This window comes from Sinocyclocheilus grahami, unplaced genomic scaffold (assembly GCF_001515645.1).
Source record: "Sinocyclocheilus grahami isolate Dianchi unplaced genomic scaffold, SAMN03320097.WGS_v1.1 scaffold1656.1, whole genome shotgun sequence".
NCBI lineage: Eukaryota > Metazoa > Chordata > Actinopteri > Cypriniformes > Cyprinidae > Sinocyclocheilus > Sinocyclocheilus grahami.
The window spans coordinates 101,779-120,852 of record NW_015506835.1 but is presented as its reverse complement, the minus strand read 5'-3'; the positions used below and the strand labels follow the sequence as shown (position 1 = coordinate 120,852).

At 41.2% G+C, this 19,074-nt stretch overlaps 2 protein-coding genes across 2 annotated transcripts in view; both read right to left on the bottom strand.

Annotated features, from left to right (window-relative positions):
* Positions 1–6,936: 6,936 nt before the first annotated feature.
* On the bottom strand, positions 6,937–10,210 carry LOC107571821 (E3 ubiquitin-protein ligase RNF128-like). The gene is made up of 5 exons (XM_016258203.1): positions 10,181–10,210; positions 9,961–10,094; positions 8,987–9,074; positions 8,798–8,900; positions 6,937–7,331 (listed from the first exon to the last, which is right to left on the bottom strand). Exons 1-5 carry the CDS (start codon positions 10,208–10,210, stop codon positions 7,213–7,215), a joined length of 474 nt encoding a protein of 157 aa, XP_016113689.1. The 3' UTR covers positions 6,937–7,212.
* Positions 10,211–11,272: 1,062 nt separating this feature from the next.
* The window catches only part of LOC107571820 (E3 ubiquitin-protein ligase RNF133-like), a 10,578-nt gene continuing 2,776 nt past the window's right edge, over positions 11,273–19,074 (bottom strand). Inside the window, exons 3-7 of the mRNA XM_016258202.1 lie at positions 15,860–16,107; positions 15,698–15,769; positions 12,160–12,242; positions 11,449–11,536; positions 11,273–11,362 (exon numbers count right to left, since the gene is read on the bottom strand). Of these exons, the coding sequence (XP_016113688.1) occupies positions 11,273–11,362; positions 11,449–11,536; positions 12,160–12,242; positions 15,698–15,769; positions 15,860–16,107 (581 nt within the window). The remainder of the gene's footprint in view (positions 11,363–11,448; positions 11,537–12,159; positions 12,243–15,697; positions 15,770–15,859; positions 16,108–19,074) is intronic.

Genomic DNA, 19,074 nt, shown 5'->3' with positions numbered 1-19,074 from the left:
TAACCCCAACTTCAGCATCTGTTGAATTTCCTCCTCAACAGCTCGCCGACAAGTCTCAGGGACGCGGTAGGGCCGTTGCCTGACGACGACCCCTGGCGGCGTCCGGATGTCGTGCTGCAGGACGTTGATCCGCCCGGGAAGAGAGGAGAACACATCAGAGAACTGACCGACCAGGTGCTGCAGCTCCCTCTTCTGGGCAGCCGAGAGGTGGGGGTTGACGTCAACAACCACGGGATCAGAGATGGCGAGGGCCGCAAGCTGGTCTCTAGTCCCCATCCACTTCTTCAGGAGGTTAATATGGTAGAGCTGCTCGGTTCTCCTCCTTCCTGGCTGACACACCTGGTACGTCACCGGCCCAATCTTCTTCAGCACCGTATAGGGACCCTGCCAGGGGGCCAGGAATTTGCAGGCCGCATTGGGGACTAGGACCATGACTCGGTCTCCGGTCTGGAACTCCCGTGGCTGGACTGCCCGGTTATAGTGGCGCTGTTGGGCCTGCTGAGCCTTTGGAGAACTGACCGACCAGGTGCTGCAGCTCCCTCTTCTGGGCAGCCGAGAGGTGGGGGTTGACGTCAACAACCACGGGATCAGAGATGGCGAGGGCCGCTAGCTGGTCTCTAGTCCCCATCCACTTCTTCAGGAGGTTAATATGGTAGAGCTGCTCGGTTCTCCTCCTTCCTGGCTGACACACCTGGTACGTCACCGGCCCAATCTTCTTCAGCACCGTATAGGGACCCTGCCAGGGGGCCAGGAATTTGCAGGCCGCATTGGGGACTAGGACCATGACTCGGTCTCCGGTCTGGAACTCCCGTGGCTGGACTGCCCGGTTATAGTGGCGCTGTTGGGCCTGCTGAGCCTTTGTCAGGTGTTCCCGGACTAATGGCATGACCCGGTCGATCCTTTCCCTCATCTCTTTTACATGCTCGATGACAGAGCGATGGGCTGCCGGCTGCTGCTCCCAGGCTTCCTACGCCACATCCAGGAGGCCGCGGGGTTGCCGGCCAAAGAGGAGCTTGAAGGGGGTGAAGCCAGTTGAGGCCTGCGGGATTTCACGGATCCCCAGTCACGTTTATCCTCCGCGACCACCCGTCTCAACATCTGCTTGAGCGTTTGATTGAAGCGTTCGACCAGTCCGTCGGTCTGGGGATGGTAGACCGTGGTCCTCAACTGCTTCACCCGCAGCAGCCGGCAGAGGTCAGCCATTAGCCGGGACATGAAGGGGGTACCCTGATCGGTCAGGATCTCCGCTGGGATGCCGACTCATCTGGAGAGCAGGAAGAGTTCCTGGGCAATGGCTTTGGCGGTGACTTTTCGGAGGGGCACTGCCTCAGGGTACCAGGTGGCATAATCAACGATCACCAGGATGTGTTCATGTCCCCGGGCAGACTTAGGCAACGGCCCCACAAGGTTCATCCCGATGCGCTCGAAGGGCACCTCGATGATGGGCAGCGGTATCAGCGGACTGGGGGGAGGCGTCCTGGGTGACGTCACTTGGCAGCTAGGGCAGGCTTGGCAGAACCTCCCCCTTCGCTGCGCGACACAGTACAGCAGGCCATTTTACACGACGAAATGCGGGAGAGGGTCAGGACCAGGCTGAACCTCCTTGCCTTCGATGACCCGGACCTGGGTCCAGCCATGCTTCAGCCTGTCATCCTCCCGCTGTTCCTTCCCAAATGAGCCCCCTCCTGTCACCTGTTGGAACACATCATAGAAGATGTTAGGATTTTGGGAGGGGGACTCACCTTCTCTCCCGCTATCCGAGGCCAGAAGCACGGGCCGCTGACGAGGTCCATTCGTGGGCCTCCTTCTTCGGCGGCCCCCTCCTGGGCTGGCAGGCTGCATAGCCGTGGCCAGCAGGCGGTCAAACCCTGGCCAGTCTCTCCCAATCAGCACGGGGACGGGAAGATCCTTCATGACCCCGACTTCCACCGGCCAGGGGCCGGGAGCGGCCGAAATGGTCACCCTGCGAGAGGGAACTTGTCGTGTGTCCCCGTGGACACAGGTTATGGGGAGGAAGGCTTTACACTCCGTTTGGGGGGCGAGAATATGCGACTGGACCAGAGTGACTGCCCTGCCCGTGTCCATGATGGCCCGGAATGACTTTCCATTCAGTTTCACTTCCACTTTTGGCGCTCCAACCGGCAGGTCGCGGTGCACAATGCAGCCTGCCAGCCAGGTCCGTGCGGGGACTTCCGTTGGCATGGGCTCATCCCGCTGGGAGGGAGCCGCCGGCCTGCGCACTGGTCGCGGAGTGCCCTCCGGTGTGCGCCGCTCCTGGACCACCCTCCGGGGAAATGGCGGCGCTCGCTCCCCAGCATCCCGGTGTTGGGCCGCATCCACCAGCTCCGACGTGGTGGTTGGGTTCCTCATCCCAACGGCCTGTCGGTGAGATCGGGGAAGGGCTTGGAGAAGACGGTTTATCACAATGCACTCCGCCACCTGTCCAGCCGATGGAGCCCCCTCCAGCAGCCAGTGCTGCGCGAGTCGTGTGAGTTTGGCGGCCTGGGCACGGGCCGGCAGACAGGGCTTATCCTCCTACTCGTGGAAGTGGTGGGCGGCACAGATAGGGGATAACCCCAGGCGGGCTAGGATTTCCTTCTTGACCTCCTTATATTGATCGGCGGAGGCGGCGGGAAGAGTGAAGTATGCACGCTGCGCTTCGCCCGTCAGCAGGGGAGCCAGCACCCGTGCCCAGTCATCCTGATGCCACCCTTCCAAGGTGGCCGTCGCTTCGAACATTTGTAAGAAGGCTTCTACATCATCATGAGGGGTCAGCTTGGGTAGCAGCTTCGCGGCTTGCACTTGGGGTTCTGGCAGCGGCACGCAGTGCCGCGAGTCCCGGCTCTGTCTCTCCTTGATGGGTGCTCAACAATTTGTTGCTGGCGGATGCTAACCTCGGTGAGCCGCTGGAGGATTTCGTCCATGGTAGGGGAGGAGCGCTCGCCTGTGACAGAAACCGGAGACAAAAACAAGGAAAAAAAGGTGAGGTGAAGAAGATCGCTTGTCGGTGATTCTTCACTGATTTGCCCGCATTCTCCACCAGTGTAACGGGGTGAAGAATCACACGATAAGAAAAATGCTCATGAAAAATGGGGGCAAAAACAAAAGTGTTGAGTTTATAATTTTGTTCAGTGTATATTTAAATAGGGTCATCGCGTATGCTGGAAGACTTGTTCGGCACTTCAGTCACAGTACTGTAGCTACCTAAGCACTATGGGACAAACAGGTAGAGATGAAACTATCACCACATCACCTGATACAGTCCTGCAAGACAAGGTAGAACACGGTCAGTGACATGTTCACCCGGCTTGTGGAACAAAGGCCTGACCCACTGTCACCAAGTTCAGATTTCTTGAGCTCAAAGATGAATACTGGCAGCTGAGGGAGAACGTGGCACTTGTGTTGGCAGCATTAAAGTGTGACACGTCCACCGAATCTGAAGTGTCTATCTCAAATATCTCTACCCTATCGCTTTCTTACAGTCCCAACTTACGAAAATCGAAGAGGACAGCGCTTGGGTTTTGGGGTACAAAACAAAAGTGCATGACACATTGGCACAACAAATGCATGTAAGAGCCGTTTTGAGGGGAAAAAAATCATATAAAAAATAGTGTATACATCTCCTAATTATTCAAATTGATTGCACTACCATCAAAATCATCCATGATAGTGATAATGCTAGTTCCAGACACAGCTGTTAAAGGGGCTCTTATGCAGGGTTTCTCATCCATCAGAACTCATCCATGGCTCCCAGCATGCACAGCAGCGAATGTTTTGAAAAAAGTCAAGGGTCAAGCACTCAATTAATTACTAATCACTAAGGGTAACTCAAGAATAGATGTTCTTTAGGTGAACTTTACATTTTCAACAAAACATCAACATTGACTACAGCTAAACCTCTGTTAATGCTCAATAAGAAATTTTATAGACATATGAAAGCAATAATAAAATCAAACTGTGTTATAGGATAGTTGGACCCCTGGGTGCTGTTGGAGAAACTTATTCATTGAGTGCAATGTCACTTTTATCACCATATCTGCACATTAAACTCAAAGTCAGACAAACCATTTGTGTTGTTCAAATTACTGGACCGACAAAGAGAAAATGTCAGTCATTTGTGTTGTTGTGTTTAGTTATCTTATAAGTGCAATGCTTGTATTTTATTTTGCTGTGAAGATTTGTGTACATGCCTGAAGAGTGTGTAAATGTGATGGATGGTTGTACTTACCTGTGAATGGTACATCTTTAGAAGAGGCGGAGTGTGGCCTATAAAGAGGGAGGCCATACTCACATTCTGTGCTTGTTTACCAAGTCGATGCGAGCTTGCAACTGCGGTGCCATGAGCAAACCCTTCCAAAGGACACCCTCAATCTGTGTATATACAGTGTGTATATACGTCTTCCATCTTTATTTTCTAGTTTGCTGTTGCTGTGCTACTTTGATATTTGTTTGTTCTTAAGCATTTTGTATATAATTTCACACCTTCACTCATGGAACTTCAAGTATTTTTTCAGTGCTGCAAATAAATTAAAACTTGCACAACAGTGCTATTGTAGGTAGAGCCATCTTTTTTCTCTCTTCCCACAAATGAACCCGTCACACTACATGGTTTTGCTACACTGACCATAGTTTAACCATGGGATTTGTAGTAAAACTGTGATCATACAAATGGTAATCAATACGCCAAAAAAACATTGTTACTACACTTTTACTACAATAAAACCATGGTTCGTTTTCATACGGGTCATGGCACATCAGCTACCAAACATTTAAATTATATCTACCATTTTAGTCAAAGAGATATATTAACTGATATTAATGTTTTCACTAACCCTGTGCACTGACTCAGTAAAAGACAAAGATATTAAACCAATGTATAGTATTTTTATTTGTTTATTGCCCGTGCAAAAATGAATGTATAGAAATAATGTGTGGCCTAAATCATGTCCATCACAAGCTTAGATGAATGTTATGGTGTGTTTCCCAGTGTATTTCACTTTGTGTCTACGGCTCCACTGGAGCAATCAGATATTTTTCTTTCCTGATTCCTGTCTAACATCATCAGAAATTTAAATGTACTATACCGATTGATAGAAATGTTAAGAAACGGTCTCCTGATGCAATCAAGACGTTAATGGACTGCTTACAGAACATTGATTGCTCTGTTTTTGAGGAGTTATGCCATGATTTGGATGAGCGCAGGGATGTGGTCGAGATGGTGTGTATTCCTTCCAAGACTGTTATCATATACATCAGCATGCTTTAACAAGAAGATAAAAAGTTTACAGAGAGAGAAGCACAAGGCTTGTATGACTGGGGATACAGGGCCGTAAATGTGAAAAATAGCAAAAGGCGATTGTAAGAGTAAGCTAGAAAATATATTAAGGGCCAAGAAACATCCTCAGCAGACCACAGGCCATTAGATAACAGCTTCAGTCACCTCATTGTCTGATGATAGCCAATTTAACAACACGACTGAGGGACAGGTAGGTCTGTTAACACTGCTAGTCCCATGACTCACTCTTTGTGAGTGAAGAATATCAAGTTAGGAACCTGCTGCGTATGCAGAAAAAAAAGCAGGGCCAGACTTCAAATCAGCTGCATTTCTAAAGTGAGATGTTAACACTCTTGCACCAGTATGATATTTTCAGCTGACTCTTAAACGTATGCAGAGTTCCAGCAGGTTTCAAAGCTGGATCAAATTTAGATGGTCAGGAAAACGGTTGAGCGATTGGTACTCAGACACCTAATTTCCATACTACTAAACCTCTGCTTTTAATACAATTGTTCCAGTTACACTTTCTGATAAGTTAGAGCGATTGGGTATGCAGCACTTCCTTGCTCGTTTGATTCTTAATGGTCTGCTAAATAGATTGCAAGTAGTCAACACCATCCAGTTTTCAAATTCAGGGTTAATAAGTGTGGAAGCTGTGTATTGCCAAAACTATTGTATTCTACACTCTCAGAAAAAATCAGCAAAAGTTGTACTTTTAGGGGTACGACAGCTCATCACTGGGGCAGGGACGGCTCCATCTTTCAGTATCATGCATGATGTGCAAATCCATCGCAGAACTGGGCCTTGTTTATAAAACGTTCTTCACCGGAATGACGGGAACAAACAAACACACTTGCGAAACTCTGTTGCTGCCCGGGAAAATCAAACTGCATCCACTGTTCACGTAACGCTGGGTTCTTTGGGAAGCTGAACAAGGTTATCTTTCCCTCACAACCAAAAACACACTCCTTTAGAGGCATTTTTCATGAGTGAGTTGATGGGCTGCTCTTGCTCTCGCTCCGGTCGATGTGTGCGTTCTTCCGGGATAAATGCCTATACAAGGATTTCCACCCTTCATGGCGTCATACAGGGCCATGCTTGAAAAAAAACTTTCCCTAACTTATACGAACCTAGAAGGAGTGAATTTGGCACAATCATACGTCCAAAGCGTTTTTTGAAACTTTGTTTTAGTATGAGAGTCCATCTCTTTAATAGTGTAAATAACTCAGAATGCATGAATTAGTCCTCCCTTTTAAAAACAAAGGAAATGGTGTTTGACTTCCAGCAGAGACTAAATGTGTTTCTGCCTTTAACCATCAGTGATCAGGATATTGAAATGTACATTGCTTCAAGTTTCTTGGGAGTATCAGTGCTTCATCACTGAAACTAGACACTAGAAACTAGACTCTTCTTAAGACAGCTTAAGCTTTTAATGAAGCAATGATAGAAGGTCTTATTTAATTACATGGTCAGTGTTTTGATGTCTCACATAATTAATATGAAGACGTATGGAAGTGTAATGCCGTCCAGAATGCTGGAACTACTTCTAGCTGTGCAGTAACTGGAAAATTAACATCAGGTAATTTAACTTATATCAGTTATAACCTGCTCTTGCTACGGCATTAAACGAGATTCATATATTTGTTTAACTTGCAGTTCATCTTTACTGAGTGCATGACAGTTATGCAAGCAGCAATGTTTTCAGAAAATTGAGTGAAGCTGTGACATCTCCATTAATTAAACAATATACAATTATTATTAAATAGTCTGTCACACTTTGAACATCCGATTCTAGGTTTACTATTATTTTATTTCATTATCGTCACTCTCTTTTTTTGTTGATATGTCTCTTCTTTTGACACTTTGCACACATTTCGTCTGTTGGTGATGCTCAAATGCAGAACTATTTGAAACAGTAGTGTTATATTACAGTAGTGTCAATCCTGGCTGTTGATGTCCTGATGCTTCATTCTCTCGGCTTCTTCTTCAAATGCAAGGTTCTCATAAATGTGTTGTGTCTGAATCTCCGGCTCACTGTCTGATGGACGTCCAAGAGCTGCGGTCATAAAGACAAATCATTAACCCCCAGCCATCAGTAAACAGCAGATTCACATCAGTCCAGCACGCCACTGATAACGGCAAAGACCGATAGCTCACTGCTGGATCTGTTCTTCTTTTATTCATTTAGATTTTCTTATTTATGCATCACCCTTTCTCTACAGCGGAAATACATTTTCATTTCAGAATCAGAAAGAGCTTTATTGCCGAGTGTGATTGCACACACAAGGACACATTTATTTATTAATTCATTTGTTTGTTTGGTTGATAATGAAGCATCCAGTCCACACATTATTAACACTTCAGTATAGGGACCAACTCTCACTATTATCTGGTTGCTTATTAGCATGCCTATTATTAACATGTTGGCTGCTTATTAGTGCTTATAAAGCATTAATTCTGCATGACCATAATATTCTATAACCCTTAACCGAATCCAATACCTAAACCTAACTACCATACTAACTATTAATAAGCAGCAAATTAGGAGTTTATTGAGACAAAAGTCGTAGTTACTGGTTTGCTAATGGTGAGAATTTGTCTCTTAAAATAAAATGATTTTTTTCTGTTGACACAATTATGTACATATTTATTACTTTTATGTATTTATATACTGTGTTAATTGTATTTATAGTCATTCTCCAGTATATGACCTTTAGTCCAATCTTTTTTTTTTTTGTATGATTGCATAATTTTTCTGGAAGTACTATTTTAATTTGTCTTATTTTATTGTGTTTTTACTAAATGTGTTTGCTGTTTGGAAAATGGCACAGTCCTTGATTCTTGAGCATCGGCACTCAGTATTAAATATATTATTAATATATGCATTAATGCAAACTGTGTCTTTTTAACCAGCAAGCCTTGAAAGACTATTCATGACAATGTTATTATTTAATTACCAGTCAGCAGGCAATAATATAAAACAGACCAATGAAACGCCATAATCTGTTGCCATTTAAATGTATGTGTGAAATGTCAAATACTTTTGTTATCAAATTTAAATATTACATAAAATGTATCAAATTAATTAATTAAATTAATGACCTAATACTCACTTTCATAATCATTAAAATGTTTATTTTATATTTAATTAATGGTTTAATAAAAAATAAAAAAATAAAAAGAATAAAAGTATAGATGTCCACATACGGAACTTCCAGAAAGTTTATTAGTAAAATAGTGCAATATTTACTACACTGATGAAGAGATGACTGGTTGAAAAGCTGTGCTGTTTTACTAATAAACTTGCAGGAGCTATGAGCACATCTACTTCACTGCTAAAAGATGTACTACTATGCAAGAAAACAAAATGTCTGTTATAAAAATTGCTAGAGTTTGAATGTGTTTAGAGAAAGCATATTTCCATGCAATGAAAAGTGTTTTGTTGTTCATCTCTCTCAGGTAATCCACTAATCATCACAGAAGAACAGAACTGAACAGAGAAGAGAGCAGATGTGGACTCACTGTCTGTGTTTTGGCTGTCTGGTGTGTGGAGCTGCTCTGTCCGGATCACAGCGAGACGGAACGTGTCACTCGATGAAGGTGGATCATCGCTCTCCTCATCAATCTAAACACATACAGCAACAAACTGTAAATCCCACACCATCCATCATGCCTGAATGTAGACGACTCTGCTGGTTTGGCCAAACTCACCTTGTATTTGAGGATGTGAAATTTACACATGGGGCAGGTGGGGTGTTCCAGCAGCCATGGCTCAATGCACTTCTTATGGTATAAGTGTCTGGAAAAGAGTTTTTTTCTGTTGACACAATTATGTACATATTTATTACTTTTATGTATTTATATACTGTGTTAATTGTATTTATAGTCATTCTCCAGTATATGACCTTTAGTTCAATCTTTTTTTTTTTTGTATGATTGCATAATTTTTCTGGAAGTACTATTTTAATTTGTCTTATTTTATTGTGTTTTTACTAAATGTGTTTGCTGTTTGGAAAATGGCACAGTCCTTGATTCTTGAGCATCGGCACTCAGTATTAAATATATTATTAATATATGCATTAATGCAAACTGTGTCTTTTTAACCAGCAAGCCTTGAAAGACTATTCATGACAATGTTATTATTTAATTACCAGTCAGCAGGCAATAATATAAAACAGACCAATGAAACGCCATAATCTGTTGCCATTTAAATGTATGTGTGAAATGTCAAATACTTTTGTTATCAAATTTAAATATTACATAAAATGTATCAAATTAATTAATGAAATTATTGACCTAATACTCACTTTCATAATCATTAAAATGTTTATTTTATATTTAATTAATGGTTTAATAAAAAATAAAAAAATAAAAATAATAAAAGTATAGATGTCCACATACGGAACTTCCAGAAAGTTTATTAGTAAAATAGTGCAATATTTACTACACTGATGAAGAGATGACTGGTTGAAAAGCTGTGCTGTTTTACTAATAAACTTGCAGGAGCTATGAGCACATCTACTTCACTGCTAAAAGATGTACTAGTATGCACGAAAACAAAATGTCTGTTATAAAAATTGCTAGAGTTTGAATGTGTTTAGAGAAAGCGTATTTCCATGCAATGAAAAGTGTTTTGTTGTTCATCTCTCTCAGGTAATCCACTAATCATCACAGAAGAACAGAACTGAACAGAGAAGAGAGCAGATGTGGACTCACTGTCTGTGTTTTGGCTGTCTGGTGTGTGGAGCTGCTCTGTCCGGATCACAGCGAGACGGAACGTGTCACTCGATGAAGGTGGATCATCGCTCTCCTCATCAATCTAAACACATACAGCAACAAACTGTAAATCCCACACCATCCATCATGCCTGAATGTAGACGACTCTGCTGGTTTGGCCAAACTCACCTTGTATTTGAGGATGTGAAATTTACACATGGGGCAGGTGGGGTGTTCCAGCAGCCATGGCTCAATGCACTTCTTATGGTATAAGTGTCTGGAAAAGAGAATTTTCATTACAGTTTTTTCATTAAAAAAATAAAAAATAAATAAAAAAACAATAAAAACACAATAAAGTTTGATTAGTTAGTGTTAGTTAATGCATTAACTGATACTAAACTAAATATGAGTAATATGTTTGTTACAGTATTTACTAATCTTTGTTAATGTTAGTAAAAATACAATTATTCACTGTTAGTTCATGTTAGCTCAGGTCCTTCATCTAATTTTAACAGATGCAACATTTGATTTTATTAATGTCTTAATTATTGTTGAAAATAGCTTGAACTGAGATCAATAAATGTTTTAAACTTTTCATATTTTTTCTAATTTGCTCATTCATGTTAACAAATATAGTTAACTAATGCTAGCAAATGGGACCTTATTGTAAAGTGTCACCAATAAAATGACAACATTTTTATATTTAATGCCTTCTCTAAAGACATGCCTCATGTGTAGTACACTCATTCAACAGAATCTCTGCTTGATATAATATCTAATCTCTGACAAAAAGCAAGTTACCATAGTGAAGATAGCCAAAATGCATGGGAATTCAAATGCTGTACTGACACTGATGTTATGAAATGTCTGTGATGTTGATGTTGCCCTCATACTGCACCTGCAGGGTAAAACGGTGACCTTTTCATTGTGTTTGAACGAGTCAGTGCACACAACACAGCTCACGTCCTCCGATTCCACCTCCTACAAACACACAGACAAACTCAAATACTAACTTGGAAGTTTTTAGAATTGCATGGAAAAACATTGTGTCCTGTTATAGACAGGATAGACAGCATATTGTGCTCCTTCCTGCAAAAAAAAGGATCTCTATGAAGAATTTCAGTCAGGTTTCAGGCCCCACCATAGCACAGAAACTGCACTTGTTAAAATGACAAATGACTTGCTTCTTGCGTCAGACCAAGACTGTATCTCATTGCTAGTTTTACTTAGTGCTGCGTTCGACACAATAGATCATGACATACTGGTTTTCAAGGGCAGGCTTTAAGATGATGTGTGGAGCTGCTCTGTCCGGATCACAGCGAGACGGAACGTGTCACTCGATGAAGGTGGATCATCGCTCTCCTCATCAATCTAAACACATACAGCAACAAACTGTAAATCCCACACCATCCATCATGCCTGAATGTAGACGACTCTGCTGGTTTGGCCAAACTCACCTTGTATTTGAGGATGTGAAATTTACACATGGGGCAGGTGGGGTGTTCCAGCAGCCATGGCTCAATGCACTTCTTATGGTATAAGTGTCTGGAAAAGAGAATTTTCATTACAGTTTTTTCATTAAAAAAATAAAAAATAAATAAAAAAACACAATAAAAACACAATAAAGTTTGATTAGTTAGTGTTAGTTAATGCATTAACTGATACTAAACTAAATATGAGCAATATGTTTGTTACAGTATTTACTAATCTTTGTTAATGTTAGTAAAAATACAGTTATTCACTGTTAGTTCATGTTAGCTCAGGTCCTTCATCTAATTTTAACAGATGCAACATTTGATTTTATTAATGTCTTAATTATTGTTGAAAATAGCTTGAACTGAGATCAATAAATGTTTAAAACTTTTCATATTTTTTCTAATTTGTTCATTCATGTTAACAAATATAGTTAACTAATGCTAGCAAATGGGACCTTATTGTAAAGTGTCACCAATAAAATGACAACATTTTTATATTTAATGTCTTCTCTAAAGACATGCCTCATGTGTGGTACACTCATTCAACAGAATCTCTGTTTGATATAATATCTATTCTCTGACAAAAAGCAAGTTACCATAGTGAAGATAGCCAAAATGCATGGGAATTCAAATGCTGTACTGACACTGATGTTATGAAATGTCTGTGATGTTGATGTTGTCCTCATACTGCACCTGCAGGGTAAAACGGTGACCTTTTCATTGTGTTTGAACGAGTCAGTGCACACAACACAGCTCACGTCCTCCGATTCCACCTCCTACAAACACACAGACAAACTCAAATACTAACTTGGAAGTTTTTAGAATTGCATGGAAAAACATTGTGTCCAGTTATAGACAGGATAGACAGCATTAGCAAAGTCCACTAAAGGAGGTAGAGCTTTTTCCACATTTGGCTCCCAAACTCTGGAATAGCCTTCCTGATAACGTTTGGGGTTCAGACACACTCTCTCTGTTTAAATCTAGATTAAAGATACATATCTTTAGCCAAGCCTTCACATAATGTATCTCATAACCTTCAGTTACATCTGATCAAATGCACATTTTCATTATTTTGCTTGGGTTGAACACATAATTGTTGCTTGGTTGGAACAGCAGTTACGCACATTTTTTTCTATTACCTTCTCTGTTTCTGCCACGGGATTGGCATCCCGAGGTAACTAGGAATTACAGAAGCTTCAGTCTGGATCCAGCCCTTACAAAGACCTGAGATGACCGAACACCTGAGAAGAGATGATGCCAACCCCTCAGACAACATACAAAACTACCCAATTTTGCTGTAATGGACATCAACTTGAGATAGTCTCCCCTGATAAGCTCTTACTAAATATAATGTAGAATCTTTAATTTTCTGTAAAGCTGCTTTGCAACGATTTGCATCGTGAAAAGTGCTATACAAATAAACTTGAATTTAATTACAGTTTTTTACGATTGCTTACACACTAAAATTGAAAATGACACACAAAACCATACATTTGAGAAGCAAAACCTCAGCCCAGATCTGCACAACTATAAGCACATTCTCAGCCTCACACTTTTTGCAAAACACTAAACACGCTTTTCTACATTAGACACAGAAATCTAACATAATGCCACTTCTTTGCCATTTCAAGACACTGCTTTCCAAAATGCCACCCCTATAAACCAATTGATTAAACATGGCTGTCAGGTGTGCAGACACTTAGGTGCTTAACTGTAAACGCAACGATCAGGTGTAAGCACTATAAAAAGGCAACAGGTGAGTTTACCTGTCTTCAACAAAAATGGAAGGCAATGTCCGAGTAACAGGGAGAGGAAGAGGTAGACCTGGAGGATGGGGACAAAGAAGACGGGGTCTGAATTTATCAGATGCTATTCGAGCAACCTTGGTTGACCATGTTGTAAACCATGGGTTGACATTGAGAGAGGCTGGGCAGAGAGTTCAGCCCATCCTCAGCAGATATACTGTTGCTACAGTAATTTGGACATTTCGACAAGAGCATAAGGTAAAAAAACAACTTTTCTCTGCTGTCTACAGTACAACATAACCTACTATATGACCTCCATCAGTACTATTTGGTACCATTCACTGTGTTCCATGTTGGATACTATGTCTTGTGTGCTGTCTTGTGACATTTACTGTAACATGTATTTTGATTGATCTGCATAGGATTGAGGGTCGAGAATGTAGAGGAGGAAGGGGCCCCATATTCACAGAGGAACAAGAGAGCGCTATCATAAACATGGTTTTGGCCAATAATGCGATACGTCTCAGAGAAATTCAGACAAACATCCTGAATGACCACACAGTTTTCAATGTCCATCAGGTCTCTCTATCAACACTGGGGTGAATCCTTAAAAAACATCACATGATACAGATTGAACAAATCTACCGAGTGCCATTTGAAAGAAATTCTGAAAGAGTAAAAGACCTACAGCATGAATATGTGGAGGTAAGTTATGTACACTTCAATATTGTCCACTGCACACGGAACCGGTTTACATGTTCTCTTTTTTTTTCATTTTTTTTTTTTCATAGTTTTGCTAATTGATGCTGATCCAATCCCACATTAATTTATCTTCATAGAAGAGGCTGGGTTTAACCTGACTAAAGTAAGAAGAGGGAGAAATATCATTGGCCATAGAGCTATTTTGAATGTCCTGGGCCAACGTGGAGGCAACATCACAATGTGTGCTGCAATCACGCAGAATGGGATTCTCCACCGCCATGCCATTTTAGGTCCTTACAACATGGCCCACATTCTCACATTTTTAGACAAACTTCACAACATTGTCACAGCAGAAGAACAAATGGATGCAGAGCAGATGAGATACATTGTCATCTGGGACAATGTATCTTTCCACCGATCTGCTCTGGTCCAAAACTGGTTTCAGGATCAACCACAATTTTCACTCCAATACCTCTCACCATACTCTCCCTTCCTCAACCCCATTGAAGAGTTTTTTTTCGGCATGGCGGTGGAAGGTTTACAATCTCCAGCCCTATGTCAGGATACCCCTCATTCAAGCCATGGAGGAGGCCTGTGACCTAATTGATGCAGGGTCTGTGCAAGGATGGATTCACCATTCAAGAAGATTCTTCCCTCGCTGTCTTGCGAGAGAGGACATCGCCTGTGATGTGGATAAAGTGCTATGGCCAGATCCAGCTAGGCGAAGAGATGATGCTTAGGTTTTTTATTTTTTTTTAAATGTATTTATTTTTACTTGACTCATGCTTTTGTTTTGTCTCCATGTTTTTTGTTTGTGTAGTATATTGTATTTAGAATATGTTCTGATTTTCAGTGCAAAATGCAACCTTTTGTAAAAGCATGGATGTATTGAATGGTTTTACAATGTGGTGAGAAATATTTTCAATGTACAGTACTGGTCTTGTGTGTGTGTGGTGGGTTTTTTTTGGTCAATATATTCATGTACTTTTACTCTATCTCTGAAAAAAATCAAACCCAGACTATATCATTATAAAAGTTACAAGTGTTTAAGACTGAGCACAGCAGTGTGTAAATTAATCAATCAGAATGTATGAACCATGTGTGTTCCATACGGTGTCAAAGTTGGGTTTTGTTAAATTAATGGCAAGTTTTGAATGAAGTGTTTCATTTTGCAAAATATCTGAGGTGTTCTGCTGCTTGTGTGTGTGGATCTGTGTGTTGTGTTTTGATAAAATGAGCCTTGATTTTAAAATTGCTTAAGCAATTGTAAAAAAAAAAAGTAAATTGAAATGCACAGTTACTCAACATTCATTTGTGACAATGGACCACAAAACCAGTCAAAAGGTTCAATTTTTTGAAATTATGAGATTATGCATCACATGAAAGCTGAATAAATAAGCTTTCCTTGTAAGCTTTGATGTATGGTTTGTTAGGATCGGACAATATTTGGCTGAGATACAACTATTTGAAAATCTGGAATCTGAGGGTGCAAAAAATATATACGTATATATTGAGAAAATCATCTTTAAAGTTGTTCAAATGAAGTTCTTAGCGATGCATATTACTAATAATAATAATATTTACAGTAGGAAATTGACAAAATATCTTCATGGAACATGATCTTTACTTAATATCCTAATGATTTTTGGCATAAAAGAAAATTTGATAATTGTGACCCATACAATGTATTGTTGGCTATTGCTACAAATATCCTCCAGCGACTTAACACTGATTTTGTGCTCCAGGGTCACATTTCTCTCTGATCCGGCTATAAGGCACAGTACCAGGTCACCCGTCCGCAGAGTCCGCACTTCTAATTTTGCTATGGCCTTTTCATTCTCTCTCTTCATCTCCATCTGCACAGAAATGAATGACACAACCGAATGAGTGAGATTTCTGAATTTGACTCTGAACTCCACTGACTTCTGAGCGACTGAGCACTGTACCTCTTGCTTCCGGAGCTGCTGGTTTCTGTACATCCGTTTGATGAAGAGGAAAGCGAAGTAGAACATGGTGATGGTCGTTACGCCGATGAAGGTGAAGGACAGCGAGTATGCCCATGTGCTGCTGTACCACAGGCCGCGAGGATTGGCCACTACGATCGCCACATACACATCTGAGCCATTCTTCACCAGCTTAGCCATTTCTGTGCCTAGAATATTGCCAACCATGATGGCAACTATGTCTTTGGCATCTGTAGAAATAAAACACTGCAATGTTAACCACGACCAGTTCACTATAAAACTCTAGTATCAAGTTCATGCATGCTGTTAGACTCTTTGTGCATAACGTACAAAAAATCTCACTAGATGATTACAGTTTGGTTATATGCAGTTTATATGCAGTGTAATTACAATTTAAGTACTGTCACAGTGTCTAGTTGGTGTGCCCATGTATAGCCACCAGAGGGCACACTTCTTAGTTTTGTTTGTTTCTCTGGACTTCAGTTCCCTTCACCCTTTGCTTTAACTATCAAGTCTCATTACATTCAGCTGTGTCTCAATTACTTTGTTAACTCATCCACATATAAGCCCGGTTTTCTTTGTCTTTGGTTGCGAGTTTATTGTTTTCTGTTACACCCTGATTTGGATTACACTGTTTGTTTTTGGACTCTTTAATGAATCCTGCACTTGGATCTTCTTGTTTTGGAGTACTCCGTGACAAGTACAGAGTAATACTAATCAACAACATGCACTTATTATAGAGTTAGGATTAGGGTTTGGTTTAGGTTTTTGCATATGATTATGCATCATTTTCTGTTATTACTAGAGTAAGTTTACTGTAAAATAAAGTGTTACCTATAGTTCTCCATCACTATGACAAATTCCTGTCAGTTGGACTACGGAATATGTTGGTCAAAGGAATATGACTTCATATGTCATATGGAATATGTTGTTTTGCTCTCATCGTTGTAGATGTAGGAAAGTTTGTAGATGTAAACTGATATTTCCTACACTAACGCGAAGGCAAGTAGGCGTCATGGCCTCATTGACACATCTTAATACCAGGTTGAAGTGAGGCCATTCTGGTCATCCAGATACCTTGCAGTCAGATATCAAGCCAGACATAACGTCTGGAGAAAACACATCACAGAACAACAGCATTGTACAGTTTCAGGGAATGAAGTGGAACTCATGAACTCCTTGAGAAAATGACATCTCAGCGAGTCATAAAAACACATTATGGCGTCCTCGGGTAAAATTCAACTCACATAAAAGTTTACAGTGCCGTATCTGTACTGAACAAACAAACAGTCACCGTCAGTCACAGGAACATTCCAGCATTTAACACACACTTACAGCAAGACCTGAACAACAGCGATAACAATGTTGAAATATTTTTGTAATAACTATTGCAATAATTTTGAAATGTATCTACATACACAGCTCATTCAGTTCATTTATTTTTGGCAAGTTGGTGATTCAGATCACGTAACAGCATATCATAATTACTGAGGTCTGAACTCTGTCTGATTTAGTCTAAAAATTACAAATATCTAACATATATAACACTGACTGTATAAAAATTAATTGCCAGACGTAGTTTTTTTTTACCTAGAGTTTTAGCTAATCAACAGTTATTTTATGATATGATGCCACTGAAATGTAAAAAGCAGAAAGTAGATTTAGGTTTGGAGTTATTCATACAGAAATCACATGCCCTCAGGGTTGTCATGACTGTATATGGTCAGGTTATGATCACATGAACAGCTGATAGTCCTGCAATCAAGTAAAAACAAAGCTCTTTATAACCCACTTAGAAGGCATCAGACATCGAAGCATGGAAAACACATTGCTTGTCTACTAATGGTGCATTCGGTAGTTATTTAGCTAGCGTTAGCACTGCTGTTCTTCATGTACTTTAAGAACCGATAGCACAACAGTGTTAGATGCTCGAGTCAAGATCAAGTTTTATGTAAATGACACTGATACTGGTGAGTTTTAGAGAGTAGTTCACACAATTAATTCTCTTACCTGTACACCATTCAGATGACTCTTTACATAACCACATATATATATACTGTATATACAGTGGGTACGGAAAGTATTCAGACCCCCTTAAATTTTTCACTCTTTGTTATATTGCAGCCATTTGCTAAAATCATTTAAGTTAATTATTTTTCCTCATTAATGTACACACAGCACCCCATATTGACAGAAAAACACAGAATTATTGACATTTTTGCAGATTTATTAAAAAAGAAAAACTGAAATATCACATGGTCCTAAGTATTCAGACCCTTTGCTCAGTATTTAGTAGAAGCACCCTTTTGATCTAATACAGCCATGAGTCTTTTTGGGAAAGATGCAACAAGTTTTTCACACCTGGATTTGGGGATCCTCTGCCATTCCTCCTTGCAGATCCTCTCCAGTTCTGTCAGGTTGGATGGTAAACGTTGGTGGACAGCCATTTTTAGGTCTCTCCAGAGATGCTCAATTGGGTTTAAGTCACGGCTCTGGCTGGGCCATTCAAGAACAGTCACAGAGTTGTTGTGAAGCCACTCCTTCATTATTTTAGCTGTGTGCTTAGGGTCATTGTCTTGTTGGAAGGTAAACCTTCAGCCCAGTCTGAGGTCCTGAGCACTCTGGAGAAAGTTTTCGTCCAGGATATCCCTGTACTTGGCCGCATTCATCTTTCCCTCAATTGCAACCAGTCGTCCTGTCCCTGCAGCTGAAAAACACCCCCACAGCATGATGCTGCCACCACCATGCTTCACTGCTGGGACTGTATTGGACAGGTGATGAGCAGTGCCTGGTTTTCTCCACACATACCGCTTAGAATTAAGGCCAAAAAGTTCTATCTTGGTCTCATCAGACCAGAGAATCTTATTTCTCACCATCTCACAACTCCATGCGGGCTTTCATGTGTCTTGCACCGAGGAGAGGCTTCCGTCGGGCCACTCTGCCATAAAACCCCGACTGGTGGAGGGCTGCAGTGATGGTTGACTTTCTAAAACTTTCTCCCATCTCCCGACTGCATCTCTGGAGCTCAGCCACACTGATCTTTGGGTTCCTTCTTTACCTCTCTCACCAAGGCTCTTCTCCCCCGATAGCTCAGTTTGGCCAGACGGCCAGCTCTAGGAAGGGTTCTGGTCATCCCAAACGTCTTCCATTTAAGGAATGGAGGCCACTGTGCTCTTCGGAACCTTAAGTGCAGCAGA

Bases quoted from the DNA above. Each gene is read 5' to 3' on its own strand.
- LOC107571821 (XM_016258203.1), bottom strand. From the start codon at position 10,210: ATGTGTAAATTTCACATCCTCAAATACAAG. The intron at 9,075-9,960 runs GTTCTGTTCTTC...ACTCTTTTCCAG, and splicing joins TCTGCTCTCTTCTCTGTTCA to ACACTTATACCATAAGAAGT. The intron at 8,901-8,986 runs GTGAGTTTGGCC...GTATGTGTTTAG, and splicing joins TTCACATCCTCAAATACAAG to ATTGATGAGGAGAGCGATGA.